General features: G+C 39.2%; 1 protein-coding gene across 3 annotated transcripts; it reads right to left on the reverse strand.

Moving 5' to 3' along the window:
- Positions 1-390: 390 nt before the first annotated feature.
- On the reverse strand, positions 391-18059 carry MTFR2 (mitochondrial fission regulator 2). 3 transcript variants are annotated; one of them, XM_070376735.1, is made up of 8 exons: positions 17713-18059; positions 16506-16618; positions 8913-9017; positions 8331-8443; positions 6843-7072; positions 5069-5423; positions 2245-2432; positions 391-1268 (listed from the first exon to the last, which is right to left on the reverse strand). In XM_070376735.1, exons 2-7 carry the CDS (start codon positions 16614-16616, stop codon positions 2246-2248), a joined length of 1101 nt encoding a protein of 366 aa, XP_070232836.1. In that variant the 5' UTR covers positions 16617-16618; positions 17713-18059; the 3' UTR covers positions 391-1268; position 2245. The 3 variants fall into 3 exon arrangements, with proteins under 3 accessions (XP_070232836.1, XP_070232835.1, XP_005899166.1); XM_070376734.1 differs by having other exon boundaries at positions 17625-18059; XM_005899104.2 differs by having other exon boundaries at positions 17645-18058.

An 18059-nucleotide genomic window follows, 5' to 3' on the forward strand; every position in this document is an offset into this window, starting at 1 on the left:
AGATGAATGTGGCATAGCCAGGCCTAACTGGAAGGTGTCGGGTGAAAGGGGTCGGAAATGGAGATAACCAGGCAGCCAACTCTTGATCACCATAACATGAAAACGGTAAGCAAACTGGGCTTTTTCAAAAGGAGAGAGCTTCCAAAATGGGTGGGTGCTGAGTCCATCCAAATGGAACCTAAGCTCCATTTCTAGGGAAACATGGAAATTCCTACACACATTACTGTAATGGCAGAGGAAAAAAACACCTATTCCAAACTTGTGTTTCTTCATACTGACCAAGAAACTAAGTACACAACTCTCTTTCCCCCCAAAAGTTTAGAGTTTCTAAATGTAGTGAGAAGAAAACATGAATTTAAAGTGCTATAAAACACAAACAAGTTCAAAAAGGTGTGTTTATTTACAAAGGAACAGAGCATAATAAAGAACAAAGGAAATAAAATGACAGGTGTACATATTTACATAGCAAGTGAGGGCAAAACTTATCAAGAAGATTCTTTAAATACTTCTACAATCAAGCATTTAACAGTCAAAATCAGCTTCTAAGAATAATTCTTTATCACCTCAAGTTTTTTAGGGGGTTCAATCTATGATTCAAAGTATGACTCTCTTGGTGAAAAAATTATAATTTTATATTTTTTGAAAATCTCCAAGTTGCTGGAGGCCAGGTAAACCATATCACTACCAATCTTTAAAAGAGCCAAAGACGCTTAAATAAGCAAGTCATAACTGATTTAAGAAATCTTTTTTAAAAACTCAAATGTACTATCATTGGCTGTGCAGTACAATACAGACTTAGTTTACACTGCTTTCTTAATCCACTAAATGGTTTCTGTTACCTTATAATGAGATCTTACCATTCTCAAATGAGAAACGTTAAATCCTTTACTATTTAGCTCTTAGGAAAATCATTCAAAGTATTTATTCAGCTTTAATAAACTTAACATATGTGGGGAAAAAATGAAAAAGATCCATACACCTGACTATCATCAGTAGCCCGTTAACTCTTGGATCTTATAAAACCAGACATAGGTCAAGATCCTTCAGACGTCTGCACTAACATACCCCAGCATATGGACTACATTTAAATTCATTAACAGGAGACGCGATCCTTTCACATGCAGGGGAGGCATGTAGGTACACTTCTGCAGTCCTGCCTTCTAGGTGTAGACACAGCCCCTATTGCTCATGGCTTGGTCTACACCTGCTGGGTTTGTTGGTTCTTCTTTTAGTTCAACATACTTCTGACTTAAGATACGGTGTCCAAACTGAAATAAAGCAAATGTTTAATACATTATTCTGATGTAAAAAAACAGAATAGCATACCAAATGACGCGATGAGGCTTAATTCATTCAATAGTAAGTAGTTGTTTGAGAGCGGGCTATGTGTCAGGCAGGGTGCTCAGGGCTGGGGTCACAGAAAGTGAGACCTCAGTTCTGCCGGAACTGACAGAGTAGAACAATTCTCCTCTGCTCTGCTTTGCTCTGCGAGTTGTCATCTGCTTTTTAGCCTCCACCCCTCCTCCTTAGCCACTCCAGTGCCACCCACCGGACTTTAGACTCTGTCCCTCTTTCTCTCTCCCCTTGTTCCCATGGCTTAATCTTCTTTAATTCTCAACTAAACTATGAGATGGGAAACCAGCCCCCAAATTAGGATTATATCTGAAGTAATGCAAAGAGGCTTCAAATAAGGAGCAATCTTCAGAGTTAAGAGTTGAAATATACTGTGAATTTTTTTAAGTGTCCAGGGAGCAAGGTCATCAAAGATAATTATAAGCTCATTTGCTTTGTTAAGCACAATTATAAATATTCTATTTATCTAAATAATCCAGTCTTTACATGTGACGAGGAAAAATACTGGGAGTATTCCCATTTAAATATGGTTAGGTTGAATCTATTACATCACTCCTCTCTGCTCCTCTCAAAGTTACAGATGCCCGGTTCATACTGGGCGGCGACAGTGACAGACAGCAATGTCAAGTTAGCATGTGTTCAGGAGAAACCATTAGAAACTTATGTACAAGTATTTTTCAAATCAAATGTTTTATCTCAAAAAATGCCATAGTATGCTAAAAGCTAAAATGAGCATGTAAGTGAAAGTCAGTACAAAAACCAGAACATTAGCAGCACACAGTATCAACAAACAATTTTATGGCCCAGTCCACATAATTACTTCAAGAGAATTTGAAGGTAAAGATACATCATGAACAATATGCATGAGAAAAACTGAAAATTTAACCTTACATTATAAGCGCACCCTTGAAGTTTCTGGACTAGAAAATGGAGAAGACTCCCAACAATTATCTTCTTTCTCAAAGGAATCTTCTTCTTGGAATGCAAATTTCTGCTTAAGTGCATGGGATATTAGAGACACTGGATCCCAAGGTGAGTCTTCTCTTTTCCTTTTATGAATGGGTCTGCCTCCAGGGGACCTTTAAAAAAATGGAATAACTTAAAACTTTGTGTATTAAGTTCCTTATTGAAGAGCTTCCCAGGTGGCACTAGTGGTAAAGAACCCGCTTGCCTGTGCAGGAGATGTAAGAGACACAGGTTCGATCCCTGGGTCAGGAAGATTCCCTGGGGAGGGCCTGGCAACCTACTCCGATTGAATTCTGGAGAATCTTGTGGACAGAGGAGGCCAGCAGGTCCCAGTCCATGGGGTCACAAACAGTTGGACACAACTGAAGCAACTAAGCACATAAGCCTTGACAAGCACAGCAAAAATCTAAGCATTATATAGCAGAAATAGAAGCATAATATAATCTACTTCGTCTTCAAAAGATTGGAATGTTTTGCCTTTGGATAACAAATATAAGGGTGCAATGGATTAGGAATCAGACAGCTGAGAAACCATATGGGGCTCTACCACAATCCATTATAACCTGGGATTTATCAAATATCATCTTCGTTTTTTTATTTTCTAATTCTCCAGTGGGTAGAAAAGTTTAAATATTTAATAACTTTTAAAAGGACTATGGAGTTCATGAAAAGAAAAACATCAGGCTCTTTGTTCACTCACTCAGTCTGAATGCTGACTCTTTCGCCAGGCTCCATTTTTACACTTTGGGGGTAGAGAGGTAATCCTGCTCCCGTGGAACACTCTAGGGGCAGGAGTTCATCAGTGAACAAGTAAGCAAGAACATCTGGGGCAGCAATTAGTGCTGTGAATAAAATAAAAGAGGGAGGGACTTCCCTGGTGGTCCAGTAGCTGAGACTCCCCGCTCCCAATGCAGGGGCCCCAGGTTTGAGCCCCAGTCAGGGAACTAGATCCCACTGCCACAACTAAGAGTTCGCATGCTGCAACTAAGACTCAGCACAGCCAAATAAGTATTTTTTTAAATACAAAATAAATAAATAAAAGAGGGAAATGTGATAGTAGCTAGGATAAAGCGCTTTTGATGAGATGATGAGGATAAGTCTCTTAAAGGATTTGCCATTCTTCTTAAGGAAATGACAAGCAGTCAGTTTTATTGTAAACATCCAACGGATGCATCAGAAAGGAGGCTGGCATCTGTCAGAAAGGGAAAACAGGTACAACTGGAGTGCAGTGAAGTAAGATGGGAAGTGGGATGGGACGTCAGAGACACGAGGGCTGAATCCAGGCCACAGCAAGGTGTCAAGATTTCATTCTAAGCACAGTGAAAACCACCAAAGGATTTTCAGCAGGCGAATGGCATGATCTGACTTCAATTGTTAAAGATCACTCTGGTTATTATTCACATATGGAGAACAGACAAGGAGGCAAGAATGAAAAGAGAGTGACCAGTTAAGAGGTCACTGCCAAAGTCGAAATTATATAAAATGGTGGCTTACAATGAAAGGTGGCAGTGGGGACCATTGAGGGTACATAGATTTGAGTGTGGCCTCCCCCCTCAAAAAATGATAACAGGAAAAACACATAGAAGAATTGAAAAGGACTTTCTTTAAAAGTACAATAAAAAATAGAAAGAAATCAGTAGAGGAAAGATATGAAGATAAGACAAATAATTCTGGCATTCGAACTTCTAATAGGAGCTTCAAGAACGGAGGGAAAAAATAGGAGACGTATCAGAAAAATATTACAAGAAATTTTCAAAAATAAAGGACAACTGATTGAGTCCGTAAGTGATCAGCATGAGAAATTTTAAAAGAACACTCCAGGGCTCATCATCATGAATTTTGAGAAGATTAGGATCAAAAAGAAGATCTCAAATGTTTCAAGAATAAGGGAAACAAGTTTCATACACAGTATCAGGAATTAAAATGACATTAACCAGGAACACTGAAAGCTAGAAACCAATGAAATAATGTCTTCAAAATTCTGAGGAAAAATGATTTTCTGCTAATTATATATCCAGCCAAACTAGCAAGTAAGTATAGGAATTAAAAAAAAAAAGTTTCAGATATGTAAGGTCTTAAAATAATTTAGCTTTTATGCATTCCTCAGGAAGCTACAGAAGAGGGAACACCCAGGAAGTGGGCGATGCAACACTGGGCAAACAGAATGCCTATGATGACAAAGGAAATCCTTAGGATAACAATGTAGCAGGTTTAGAGCAACAAGTAAGATTAGCGAAGGGTAGAAGGCTCCAAGAGGGGATTTCCAGGGGTTGAGGGGAATTCAAAGAGGCAATAGTTAACTGCAATAAAAAATAAAATTAGTTAACAAATAAAATGTAATTGTAGCATATGAAATAGCTTTCCTGTGAATGTTTATTATTATAATAAGGATATAAATTCTGAACATGTATTTAAGACTGTGACTTAACCATATTGGAAGATGTAATAAGAAGTGTATGTGTGCATGTGTGTTAGGAGGTAGAATGTCTAAGAGAATGTATTTCAGATTTTTAACAATTCCAGTAAATATAACTAAAATATCAAAAAATAGCAAAAGTACAATGTTTCAAAAATATGAAGATAAGACACTAGAAGAGTCACAAAAATTTGAAAATGATTCTCTCTAGGAGCCATGTTTGGGGTGAAGAAGAATCAAAGAGAAGACTTATATATGTTTACTTTGATAAAATAATTTCTTTAAACACCACTGATAAAATTTTGGTTCATTTTGCAAATTATGACAACATACCTTTCAATAGCACGTAGTTTAACCTTATTCATATCCTTTAGAACATCCAACATGTTTGGAACAGCTTCATTTTTCTGGTTTTTTGAGTGATGACTATAATTGGTCTTCCCAGCATCTGGGTGCTGTTGTTTCACTTCAGTTGTTGAATTATCTGATGCACAAATACTATTAGATGCTATTTTCATGAGAGGAGAACATGGAGGCTGTACAGAAGAAATCTGAGGAGGCGGTGGTGGAGGAGGAGAAGAGGGACGCACTGAACTTGAAAACGAATCTTGTTTGACATTGAGTTGAGTAGCCCCTGATGATGGCTTTTGTCCAAAACCACTAGGCCTGCCATTCAAGTCCAGGAAACCTAGAGAAAATTTAGTCTGTTGAAAAATCACACAAAACTGTCTCCGACATGACATGTAACACTAATTAGAATCAAAATAGGAACAATTTCTGTAATGCTATCATAACAATGACACAGTGGCCAAGAAGGAGAATCAACCTTATCTGCTTAGCAATTTTTGGAAGAGTCAAGCAAATAGTAAATTTCTTTTTAATCCAATTAGGATTCTCTGTGTAGGGGGAAGGGAGAGAATGCATTTCAAAGAGAAAATAAAAAATGTTTTCAGTTACAATCTAAATTTCATTTTCAGTTTACAAAAGCTAAAACACAATCAACAGCTTGTGGCTAGAAACACACGAACTGATATATTCACTCTATAAGGACACTGTAGAAACACCCAGACACATATTTTCTAGGCAAGAGCCTAAGATGGGTACCAAATACTTAAATTTTTCACAACAGATTTGCTCCTAAAATCATACGTAACATGACTACTTTTTAAAAAGTGTATATATAATCTCATTTTTTATTCTATAGTAACATATTCTATATAATATTTCATATAAATTATAAATATATAATACTATAAAAAAGTATGGGTTATAAACAAACATATATGTGTTTATATAGGTGTTTCTACATACATATAGATACAGTGTGTGTATGTATATTTTATTTAAAGCAACTCACATCTCTAAAAATTTTAGAGAGAATTATCTAGAAAACAGTATTCACCTAGATTTGATGGAAGTATAGCAGCCATAACTTCAAACGACAAATATATGAACCCCAAACCTATAAATTTCCAATGCTTTTCTAAAGACTTAGAAAGACTGTATCCATATCCTCACCCATATCCTCTACATCTGCAGATTCAAAAAACTGCTGATTGAAAATATTTTTTTTTAAAATTCCAGGATAGTTTCAAAAAGCCAAATTTGATCTTCCACACCCTAACAACAGTTTACATAGCAATTCTATTGTATTTACAATAATTTGCATTTTATTAGATATTATAAGTAATGAGAAATGATTTAAAGTATACAGAAAGATGGAGGATGTGACAGATTATATACAAATATGCCATCTTATTTAAGGGACATAAGTATCCTTGGATTTTGGTGGCCACAGGGGTCCTAGAACCAAAATGCTGAGGGACAACTGTACTTAGAAAATAGGCTTTTGAATATAAAACTACAACCTTTGGCAGCATAGCTAGCTCTTCTTTAAACCAAAGCCATTCTGGTCACTACAAATGCATCTTAATTTATTCTTAACAAACATCAGCAGTTATACACACACACACGCAACATCCTTTCACATTCCATGTCATTCAGAAGATACATTAGCAGCAAACATTCTTTTCTTACTTAGAACTGCACTGACTTAAAATACTAGAGAAGTATCATCCAACCAAAACAAAAACCCAGTGTTACTTACCAGCTTTTGTACTGTTTCCCAGTTCTTGCCGTCCCACAATTGCAGCAATCTGAGAGCGAAGAAAAGCTAGCTCATCTTCAAGGGCAGTTATCTTTTTAATTGCAGTTTCACTTTCAGGCCAATCATTTTTTCTTGGTTTGTTATGCCTTACAGCAGGTGTCAATGGACCTTCAAATAGTTGCAAAGGATGAAAAGATGCAATTTTCTCCTCTTCTTCATTTTTCCATGTACTATGGGTGGAATGAAGGAAAAAACGGATAGAGAGATGGGGGAGGGAAAATTTTCTAAGAGAAATAATTTCTTTCAGTCAAAGAACAAAAACACCAAAACAAAATCAGAATAGCTCTCTTTACTCTACAACTGTCTGTAGACTCACTGAGGACAAGCAGTATCTTACACAACTTTGTATCCTCAATCCCCAGAACAGAACGCTGCCTTTAGCAGGTGACCAGAAGTGATCAGTGAAGAAAGGGATGCATCTGGCTTTCAAACTATAAACCAAAAATAATTATCCTATAACTGTTCTATTAATGTCAAACCGTACAAATGGATTTATTTAGAAATAAAGTTAATCTACTTAGAAATTCTACATATTTGGAATATAAGGCTTGAAAGGATTCCATGTTATACTGGGGTAAGTACTCTAATTTTTTGAAAATTTATAAACCAGCTTTACATAGAATAAATTTAAGCAGAAATTTTGAATAATTGACCTTTATTGTACTTACAGCCTGTATCTGAATACACTAACTCCTAAGTTAGTATTCCCAAGCAGTAAAACATCCAAATGATGAAATATATTTAACATCATTGCCTGGTACACAGTAAACACTGTATAAATTTTGGTTAAATATATAAAACAAAATAGATCTAGTATTGGATGTCCTGGTGGTCCAGTGGTTAAGAATTCGCCTGCCAATGCAGGGAACACAAGTGTGATCCCTGTCAGGAAGACTCCCCTTGCCGAGGGGCAAATAAGACTGCGCACCACAACTACGGAGCCTGCGCTCTAGAGCCCACAAGACGCAATTTACAGAGCCCACGCTCTGCAGCAAGAGGCTACCACAGTTAGAAGCCCCTGCACTACAACTTGAGTAGGCCCCACTCTCCACAACTAGAGAAACCCACATATAGCAACAAAGGCCTGGAGCAGCCAGAAATAAATAATTAAAAACAAGAAAAACAGATTCAGTATTTAGTATACAGGAAAGAGCTTTCTCCTAAAAATGAACGTGGTAATCTTCAAATCCTTTTAATATCATTCCTTTGCAGGCCTGGGTTGGGTTTAAATGTGCGTTAAGAAAAACAAGCCAAAAATGAGAAAAAACACCAGTCATCCTTATCATGAAGACATTAGTAGGACTCAGTGTACTATAGAGCTAGACAAAATAAATGAAAAGGCTCACTTAGTCTGAACACACTTCAACACAGGCAAGAATTCAGATTGTAGCCCACACCCCACTTTTCCAAGATATGTAGAAAAATTACCGAAATCTGAGATAACTGGCTTCTTCATCATTTGCCACACACCAAACGTCAGCAAAAGACGGAACTACAGAGCCACAGTTAGCCGGGTCCACAGAGTTCAAGAGCGGAACCAGCTAAAGGGAAAAGGGGAAAGAAAGTCAGAGCTCTGCGGGCAGTCAGGGGGAGACACATGCCTGTAGAAACTGCTTACACAAGTTAAAAATCCACAAGTGTGAAAGGAGAAAGCATATGCAAGAGAAAAACATACACCTGTTAGCAAGAAAAAGGACTCAGGAAAACATAGTTCTCAAGTCTATGCATATGGCACTATTCTCTCCCCTAGGAATGCCATCCAACATAAAACACTGACTAAAAGAATCAAAGAAACGACTCAGGGGTTTCTTCACATCTGGCAATCTTTGGATATAATTAAAGTAATAAAGTAATAAAGACAAAAACACAAATGAAATTACTTGTTTCCAGGATAAGCTACAGGTGTTTGGTTTGCAGGAAACATTTCTTCTTCTATTCCAGTCTATGTCCCTATTTCCCTATAGAAATTTTTATACATGGTACTTAAATAATACATGTTGACTGACTTACCTCAAAATTAGGCCTGGGACAAGGTTCTAAAGGAAGAAGTTTCCCAACGATACGAACAATACTCCGAGCTGATCCATAGTCTTTATTTTCCCAAATGTGTAAAACCTATTTAAACATAAATCATTATTTAAAAAGTAGTACTGTGTTGAGCATGTTTATATTGTTTATGAAAAGAACAAATGTTAAAGATAGAATAGCATTTTTTTTAAAATATAGAATAGCATGCTTTTATTTTCTTCAAAGAATCAAACTATTCACATGTATTTTTTAAAAACGAGGGGTACAGGGGAGTGCAGCTGAGGGAGGCAGTTAACATAAGCATATTGCAGGAAGATCTTTTGAGAAAGCACCACAAATTCATTTCTTTTTATTTCTGATAATGACCAAATACCCTGGGGAACTTTATTAAAAATTGACAATGTCAATTTCTCAAGCAATGAAGTAATACAAAGTATACTCATGTAATTTCCTTTAAAGAGGTGAATAAATGAATCATGCCCTAAACAATTTAAGAATGCTTTACTTATTGTGGTATTGGCACAAAAACAGACATGTAGATCAAAATAACAGAACAGAGAGACCAGAAATAAACCCACCCATGCACGATCAATTAATCTATGATATGGGAAGCAAGAATATACAATGGAGAAAAGACAGTCTCTTCAGCAAGTGATGTTGGAAAGATGCACAGCTACATGCAAATCAGTGAAATTAGAACACTCCCTTACAACATGCATAACAATAAACTCAAAATGATTTAAAGACCTAAACATAAGATATGATACCATAAAACTCTTAGAACAGAACATAGGCAAAACACTCTCAGACATAAATTTTAGCAATATTTTCTCAGATTGGTCTCCTAAGGCAAAAGAAATAAAAGCAAAAACAAACAAACGGGATCTAATCAAACTCAGAAGCTTTTGCACCACATGAAAATCATAAACAAAACAAAAAGACAACCTACAGAGTGGAGGAAAACATTTGCAACCAACAACTGGATAATATCCAAAACATGGAAAAGAAATGCAAAAAAGCAAAATGGCTATCTGTGGAGGGCTTACAAATAGCTGTGAAAAGAAGAGAAGTGAAAAGCAAAGGAGAAAAGGAAAGATATAAACATCTGAATGCAGAGTTCCAAAAATAGCAAGAAGAGATAAGAAAGCCTTCTTCAGCAATCAATGCAAAGAAATAGAGGAAAACAACAGAATGGGAAAGACTAGAGATCTCTTCAAGAAAATCAGAGATACCAATGGAACATTTCATGCAAAGACGGGCTTCATAAGGACAGAAATGGTATGGACCTAACAGAAGCAGAAGATATTAAGAAGAGGTGGCAAGAATACACAGAAGAACTGTACAAAAAAGATCTTCACGACCCAGATAATCACAATGGTGTGATCACTGACCTAGAGCCAGACATCCTGGAATGTGAAGTCAAGTGGGCCTTAGAAAGCATCACTACGAACAAAGCTAGTGGAGGTGATGGAATTCCAGTTGAGCTATTCCAAATCCTGAAAGATGATGCTGTGAAAGTGCTGCACTCAATATGCCAGCAAATTTGGAAAACTCAGCAGTGGCCAAGGACTGGAAAAGGTCAGTTTTCATTCCAATCCCAAAGAAAGGCAATGCCAAGGAATGCTCAAACTACCACACAATTGCACTCATCTCACACACCAGTCAAGTAATGCTCAAAATTCTCCAAGCCAGGCTTCAGCAATATGTGAACCGTGAACTTCCTGATGTTCAAGCTGGTTTTAGAAAAGGCTGAGGAACCAGAGATCAAATTGCCAACATCCGCTGGATCATGGAAAAAGCAAGAGAGTTCCAGAAAAACATCTATTTCTGCTTTATTGACTATGCCAAAGCCTTTGACTGTGTGGATCACAATAAACTGTGGAAAACCCTGAAAGAGATGGGAATACCAGAACACCTGATCTGCCTCTTGAGAAATGTGTATGCAGGTCAGGAAGCAACAGTTAGAACTGGACATGGAACAACAGACTGGTTCCAAATAGGAAAAGAAGTACGTAAAGGCTATATACTGTCACCCTGCTTATTTAACTTCTATGCAGAGTACATCATGAGAAACGCTGGGCTGGAAGAAGCACAAGCTGGAATCAAGATTGCCGGGAGAAATATCAATCACCTCAGATATGCAGATGACACCACCCTTATGGCAGAAAGTGCAGAGGAACTAAAAAGCCTCTTGATGAAAGTGAAAGTGGAGAGTGAAAAAGTTGGCTTAAAGCTCAACATTCAGAAAATGAAGATCATGGCATCCGGTCCCATCACTTCATGGGAAATAGATGGGGAAACAGTGGAAACAGTGTCAGACTTTATTTTTCTGGGCTCCAAAATCACTGCAGATGGTCACTGCAGCCATGAAGTTAAAAGACGCTTACTCCTTGGAAGGAAAGTTATGACCAACCTAGATAGCATATTCAAAAGCAGAGACATTACTTTGTCAACAAAGGTTCGTCTAGTCAAGGCTATGGTTTTTCCTGTGGTCATGTATGGATGTGAGAGTTGGACTGTGAAGAAGGCTGAGCACCAAAGAATTGATGGTTTTGAACTGTGGTGTTGGAGAAGACTCTTGAGAGTCCCTTGGACTGCAAGGAGATCCAACCAGTCCATTCTGAAGGAGATCAGCCCTGGGATTTCTTTGGAAGGAATGATGCTAAAGCTGAAACTCCAGTACTTTGGCCACCTCATGCGAAATGTTGACTCATTGGAAAAGACTCTGATGCTGGGAGGGATTGGGGGCAGGAGGAGAAGGGGACGACAGAGGATGAGATGGCTGGATGGCATCACTGACTCGATGGACGTGAGTCTGAGTGAACTCCAGGAGTTGGTGATGGACAGGGAGGCCTGGCGTGCTGTGATTCATGGGTTGCAAAGAGTCGGACACGACTGAGCGACTGATCTGATCTGATACAACTTTCTAGTAGCTACATTTGAAGAGTAGAAAGAGACAAGTGAAATTAATTTGCTTAATGTATTTAATTTGTATATGCATATTATGTCAAAGTGAAATCAATATTTTTTAAAAATAATATCTTTATAATATTTTTTTCAGACTAAATCTTCAAAATCCATTGTATATTTTATACCTATAACAGATCTCAACTTAGACATTTCAAGTATTTAAAAGTGACATTCACACTGATCAGCACAGCCTATGCTAAAGATGCCCGACTTAATTAACATAATTATCTCTGTGGTTCTGCAGATCACTCACAGGTGCACCCTTGCTAAGAACCACAGGCCTAGAGGCTCCACTACAGTGATGGCCACTACTGTCACACACAGTCACGTAACTCTTGGTTAATGTGAATGTCTTGCTCTGCAATTCCCATTCTGCCAAACTTCTGTCCTTCTCTCTCATTCCGTCATTGCCACTAACTATCTTGACCACTCTTATGATTTCACCTCCTCTTCTATTTCTGCTCTGGCACCCTCCTACTGACTTCACTAACTTTCCTAAGTAGGGATTTTCAAGTTGTTTCAAAGATATGTTCAGTTCAGTTCGTCTCTCAGTCGTGTCCGACTCTTTGCGATCCCATGAATTGCAGCACGCCAGGCCTCCCTGTCCATCACCAACTCCTGGAGTCCACCCAAACCCATGTCCATTGTGTTGGTGACGCCATCCAACTATCTCATCCTCCGTCGTCCCCTTCTCCTCCTGCCCTCGATCTTTCCCAGCATCAGGGTCTTTTCAAATGAGTCAGCTCTTCGCATCAAGTGGCCAAAGTATTGGGAGTTTCAGCTTCAACATCAGTACTTCCAATGAACACTCACTGATTTCCTTTAGGATGGACTGGTTGGATCTCCTTGCAGTCCAAGGGACTCTCAAGAGTCTTCTCCAACACCACAGTTCAAAAGCATCAATTCTTCGGCACTCAGCTTTCTTTATAGTCCAACTCTCACATCCACACATGACCACTGGAAAACCCATAGCCTTGACTAGATGGACCTTTGAGACAAAGTAATGTCTCTGCTTTTTAATATGCTATCTAGGTTAGTCATAACTTTCCTTCCAAGGAGTAAGCGTCTTTTAATTTCATGGCTGCAATCACCATCTGCAGTGATTTTGGAGCCCAGAAAAATAAAGTCTGACACTGTTTCCACTGTTTCCCCATCTATTTCCCATGAAGTGGTGGGACTGGATGCCATGATCTTCGTTTTCTGAATGCTGAGCTTTAAGCCAACCTTTTTCACTCTCCACTTTCACTTTCATCAAGAGGCTTTTGAGTTCCTCTTCACTCTCTGCCATAAGGGTGGTGTCATCTGCATATCTGAGGTTATTGATATTTCTCCCAGCAATCTTGATTCCAGCTTCTGCTTCCTCCAGCCCAGCATTTCTCATGATGTACTCTGCATAGAAGTTAAATAAGCAGGGTGACAATATACAGCCTTAACGTACTCCTTTTCCTATTTGGAACCAGTCTGTTGTTCCATGTCCAGTTCTAACTGTTGCTTCCTGACCTGCATACAGGTTTCTCAATAGGCAGGTCAGGTGGTCTGGTATTCCCATCTCTTTCAGAATTGTCCACAGTTTATTGTGATCCACACAGTCAAAGGCTTTGGCATAGTCAATAAAGCAGAAATAGATGTTTTTCTGGAACTCTCTTGCTTTTTCAGTGATGCAGCAGATGTTGGCAATTTGATCTCTGGTTCCTCTGCCTTTTCTAAAACCAGCTTGAACATCTGGAAGTTCACCGTTCATGTACTGCTGAAGCCTGGCTTCGAGAATTTTGAGCATTACTTGACTGGTGTGTGAGATGAGTGCAATTGTGTGGTAGTTTGAGCATTCTTTGGCATTGTCTTTCTTTGGGATTGGAATGAAAACTGACCTTTTCCAGTCCTGTGGCCACTGCTGAGTTTCCAAAGTTGCTGGCATATTGAGTGCAGCACTTTCACAGCATCATCTTTCAGGATTTGAAATAGCTCAATTGGAATTCCATCACCTCCACCAGCTTTGTTTATAGTGTTGCTTTCTAAGGCCCACTTGACTTCACATTCCAGGATGTCTGGCTCTAGGTGAGTGATCACACCATCGTGATTATCTTGCTCGTGAAGATCTTTTTTGTACAGTTCTGTGTATTCTTGCCACCTCTTCTTAATATCTTCTGCTTCTGTTAGGTCCATACCATTTCTGTCCTTATGAAGCCCGTCTTTGCATGAAATGTTCCATTGGTATCTCTGATTTTCTTGAAGAGATCTCTAGTCTTTCCCATTCTGTGGTTTTCCTCTATTCCTTTGCACTGATTGCTGAGGAAGGCTTTCTTATCTCTCCTTGCTATTCTTTGGAACTCTGCATTCAGATGCTTTATCTTTCCTTTTCTCCTTTGCTTTTTGCTTCTCTTCTTTTCACAGCTATTTGTAAGGCCTCCTCAGACAGCCATTTTGCTTTTTTGCATTCTTTTCCATGGGGACGGTCTTGATCCCTGTCTCCTGTACACTGTCCATCGTTCAGGGATGAACCGCTGTCCATAGTTCATCAGGCACTCTATCTATCAGATCTAGGCCCTTAAATCTATTTCTCACTTCCACTGTATAATCATAAGGGATTTGATTTAGGTCATACCTGAATGGTCTAGTGGTTTTCCCTACTTGCTTCAATTTAAGTCTGAATTTGGCAATAAGGGTTCATGATCTGAGCCACAGTCAGCTCCCAGTCTTGTTTTTGCTGACTGTATAGAGCTTCTCCATCTTTGGCTGCAAAGAATATAATCAATCTGATTTCGGTGTTGACCATCTGGTGATGTCCATGTGTAGAGTCTTCTGTTGTGTTATTGGAAGAGAGTGTTTGCTCTGACCAGTGCGTTCTCTTGGCAAAACTCTATTAGCCTTTGCCCTACTTCATTCCGTATTCCAAGGCCAAATTTGCCTGTTACCCCAGGTGTTTCTTGACTTCCTACTTTTGCATTCCAGTCCCCTATAATGAAAAGGACATCTTTTTTGGGTGTTAGTTCTAAAAGGTCTTGTAGGTCTTCACAGAACCATTCAACTTCAGCTTCTTCAGCGTTACTGGTTGGGGCATAGGCTTGGATTACTGTAATATTGAATGGTTTGCCTTGGAAATGAACAGAGATCATTCTGTTGTTTTTGAGATTGCATCCAAGTACTGCATTTCAGACTCTTGTTGACCATGATGGCTACTCCATTTCTTCTAAGGGATTCCTTCCTGCAGTAGTAGATATAATGGTCATCTGAGTTAAATTCACCCATTCCAGTCCATTTTAGTTCGCTGATTCCTAGAATGTCGACGTTCACTCTTGCCATCTCCTGTTTGACCACTTCCAATTTGCTTTGATTCATGGACCTAACATTCCAGGTTCCTATGCAATACTGCTCTTTATAGCATCAGACCTTGCTTCTAGCACCAGTCACATCCACAACTGGGTATTGTTTTTGCTTTGGCTCCATCCCTTCATTCTTTCTGGAGTTATTTCTCCACTGATCTCCAGTAGCATATTGGGCACCTATCGACCTGGGGAGTTCCTCTTTTAGTATCCTATCATTTTGCCTTTTCATACTGTTCATGGGGTTCTCAAGGCAAGAATACTGAAGCAAATCTTCAACTATCCCTCGGTCTTTGTTATTTTTAACCTCAATTCTGAAATTCAAAATGCTTCATTATGGACATCCTCTATCATCAAAGTCAAATAAAAAATGAATATAGAAAACGCCAAATCTGAATCTCTTTTCTTTCCTACACCCAGAACCATGTATCTAATTATCAGCAAGATATTTGTATTTATATATTCCAACACATTTAACTTATCTCCCTAGGAGAAAGTAGTTCCTCATACTGAGTTGTCCATTTTTTATTAATGGCTCCATCATTCTTCAACTTACTTTTGTTCAAAATCCTTTATTTATCCTTGACTATTCTAATTCACCATACCAAATAGCAATAACTTGCCCATTTTCTGTATGCCCCTCTATTATTTTTGTGTCTGTCTTATATGTACTTTTATAGCTGTATGTATATATTTCTCATGTCTCACACTGTATTTTAAGAATCATGAATACAAGAAAGATGTGTTGCCACCGTGCATCACCTACAGAACAGTGCATATTGTCTGAGATCTTAGATGTCATAGCTACTCAGTAAGTAGACAAAATCTGATTTGTTTATGATTCTGACACCAACTCAACCTCTCTCCTGAATTTGCTGAACTATGAAACTCATCATTCTATAACAAATGTCAAGCATTTTTTTTTTCAACTTTTTATTTTATACTGGAGTATAACTGATTGACAATGTTGTGTTAGTTTCAGGTTCAAATAAATTACCTTAAATAAAACCACTAGAATTTTAAAAATATTTTATCTATGAGGGTCATGTCTATCTTTTGCTTGGTTTCGATCTTTCATCAGCTTTTGACCCTTCAAGTAAATAGGTTCCTAATAATCATATCCTTTTTTTTAACTCAAATTATCAAAGCTACACTACTGCAAACTTGCCTTTGTTATACCTTATACAGAAGTAACAATTTTGCCTTGAATGTTGACATATAAATCATTTCCAAAATAAGACCCCAAATACAACAGGTCCATTCAAATCCATTAAAAACAATTTACCTGGTTTATGGGAACACCAAAATATTCCAGCATTTCTCTTAAGATACTCAATATGAATGACATTGATGAGGCAAATACAGAAGCAAATTCAAAGAAACATTGTTTCTTCATACCTTAAGGGGAAAAAAATAGGAAAACATTACTCTTGATAAATAACTGCTGCACACACAAACAAAAAAGCCTTCGTTACACATTACACCATCAACTAAACTAATCTCTCTGGCCAGCATTATTTTGAGGTGAGGAGAGACAAAGAGCAATGGGAGAATGGGGAAGGGCTGGTTAAAAAAACAAAACAAAACAAACCAAAAAAAACCTTCAGTTTATCAGTTAAGTTGCATTAAAAATTCATAGGATTTTTTTTGACCCTCCCATGGACGGAGGAGCCTGGTAGGCTTCAGTCCATGGGGTCGCAAAGAGTCAGACATGACTGAGCGACTTCACTTTTACTTTTCACTTTCATGCACTGGAGAAGGAAATGGCAACCCACTCCAGTGTTCTTGCCTGGAGAATCCCAGGGACGCCAGAACCTGGTGGGCTGCCATCTATGGGGTCGCACAGACTCAGACACGACTGAAGTGACTTAGCAGCAGCAAGGGACCCAGTGCTAGTGTGCTCAGCTGTTCAGTCCTGTCCAACTCTTTGAGATCCCGTGGATTGTAGCCCACCAGGCTCCTCTGTCCATGGAATTTCCCAGGTAAGAATACTGGAGTGGGTTGCCATAGAGTCCTTCAGGGGATCTTCCCAACCCAGGGATCGAACTCACATCTCCTGCATCAGCAGGCGGATTCTTTACCAACGCACCACTTAGTTAATAAATATCAGTCAAGGATAGACTGGAAACTTAGCAGGAAGCCTTCAAGTTAGTTGCAATAGCGAAAGCCGAAAGCTTCGCCTCCCTCCGAAAGCTTCGGCTGAGACTAAGCAAGGATGAGTTCAGCCCTTCCTTGAGAGCAGGCAGATGGCCGACTAGAGACTTTGACCAAACAAAAGGAATGATAACACTTCCTTACTGATATATTGGAGTACCACCCATCCCTCCTCGCTCATTCTAAAGATAAGGATTATGAAGCCCGGATAGGTGACGTGACTTAGTCACCCAACTACTAAATAACAGACCGAGACTAGCTCCGGCTTACGTCACTCCCTTTGGCCCCAAGCCGCCTCGGGGTCTCGCCCGCTCGGTGATCACCGTCGCCTGGTTCACCTTCCTCCGAAGCCCAGCCTCCCGGCAAACACGGGAACTTCAAGCTGCAGTCATTAAGGAACCTCGCGGCGGAATCCGCAGAGGACGAGGCCAGGCGTGCTCTCGTCCTGATCCAGGAGCGCTTAGAGGTCCACACGTGCCCGCCCTCGCGTCCCGGCTTGCCTGCCACGGGCGGAAACGACACTTCCACTGGCCCCGGAATTGGCCCTGAAGCCCCTCACCCAGCCGGGGTATCCGGGATGAAGACTCGGCCCTCCTTCCGTGCGACACTCAACCTGCGGCTTAGACCTAATCGCTACTTCCGCGTCCTCGGACGAAAATTAAACTCCGCGGGCCTTGACCAAAGC

This window comes from Bos mutus, chromosome 9 (assembly GCF_027580195.1).
Source record: "Bos mutus isolate GX-2022 chromosome 9, NWIPB_WYAK_1.1, whole genome shotgun sequence".
Classification (NCBI taxonomy): domain Eukaryota; kingdom Metazoa; phylum Chordata; class Mammalia; order Artiodactyla; family Bovidae; genus Bos; species Bos mutus.

Coding starts and splice junctions, on each gene's coding strand:
- MTFR2 (XM_070376735.1), bottom strand. CDS start 16,616: ATGAAGAAACAATGTTTCTTTGAATTTGCTTCTGTATTTGCCTCATCA. Junction 5,424..6,842: donor GGGAAACAGTACAAAAGCTG/GTAAGTAACACT, acceptor AATTTTCTCTAG/GTTTCCTGGACTTGAATGGC. Junction 2,433..5,068: donor AAACTACGTGCTATTGAAAG/GTATGTTGTCAT, acceptor ATTTTTTTAAAG/GTCCCCTGGAGGCAGACCCA.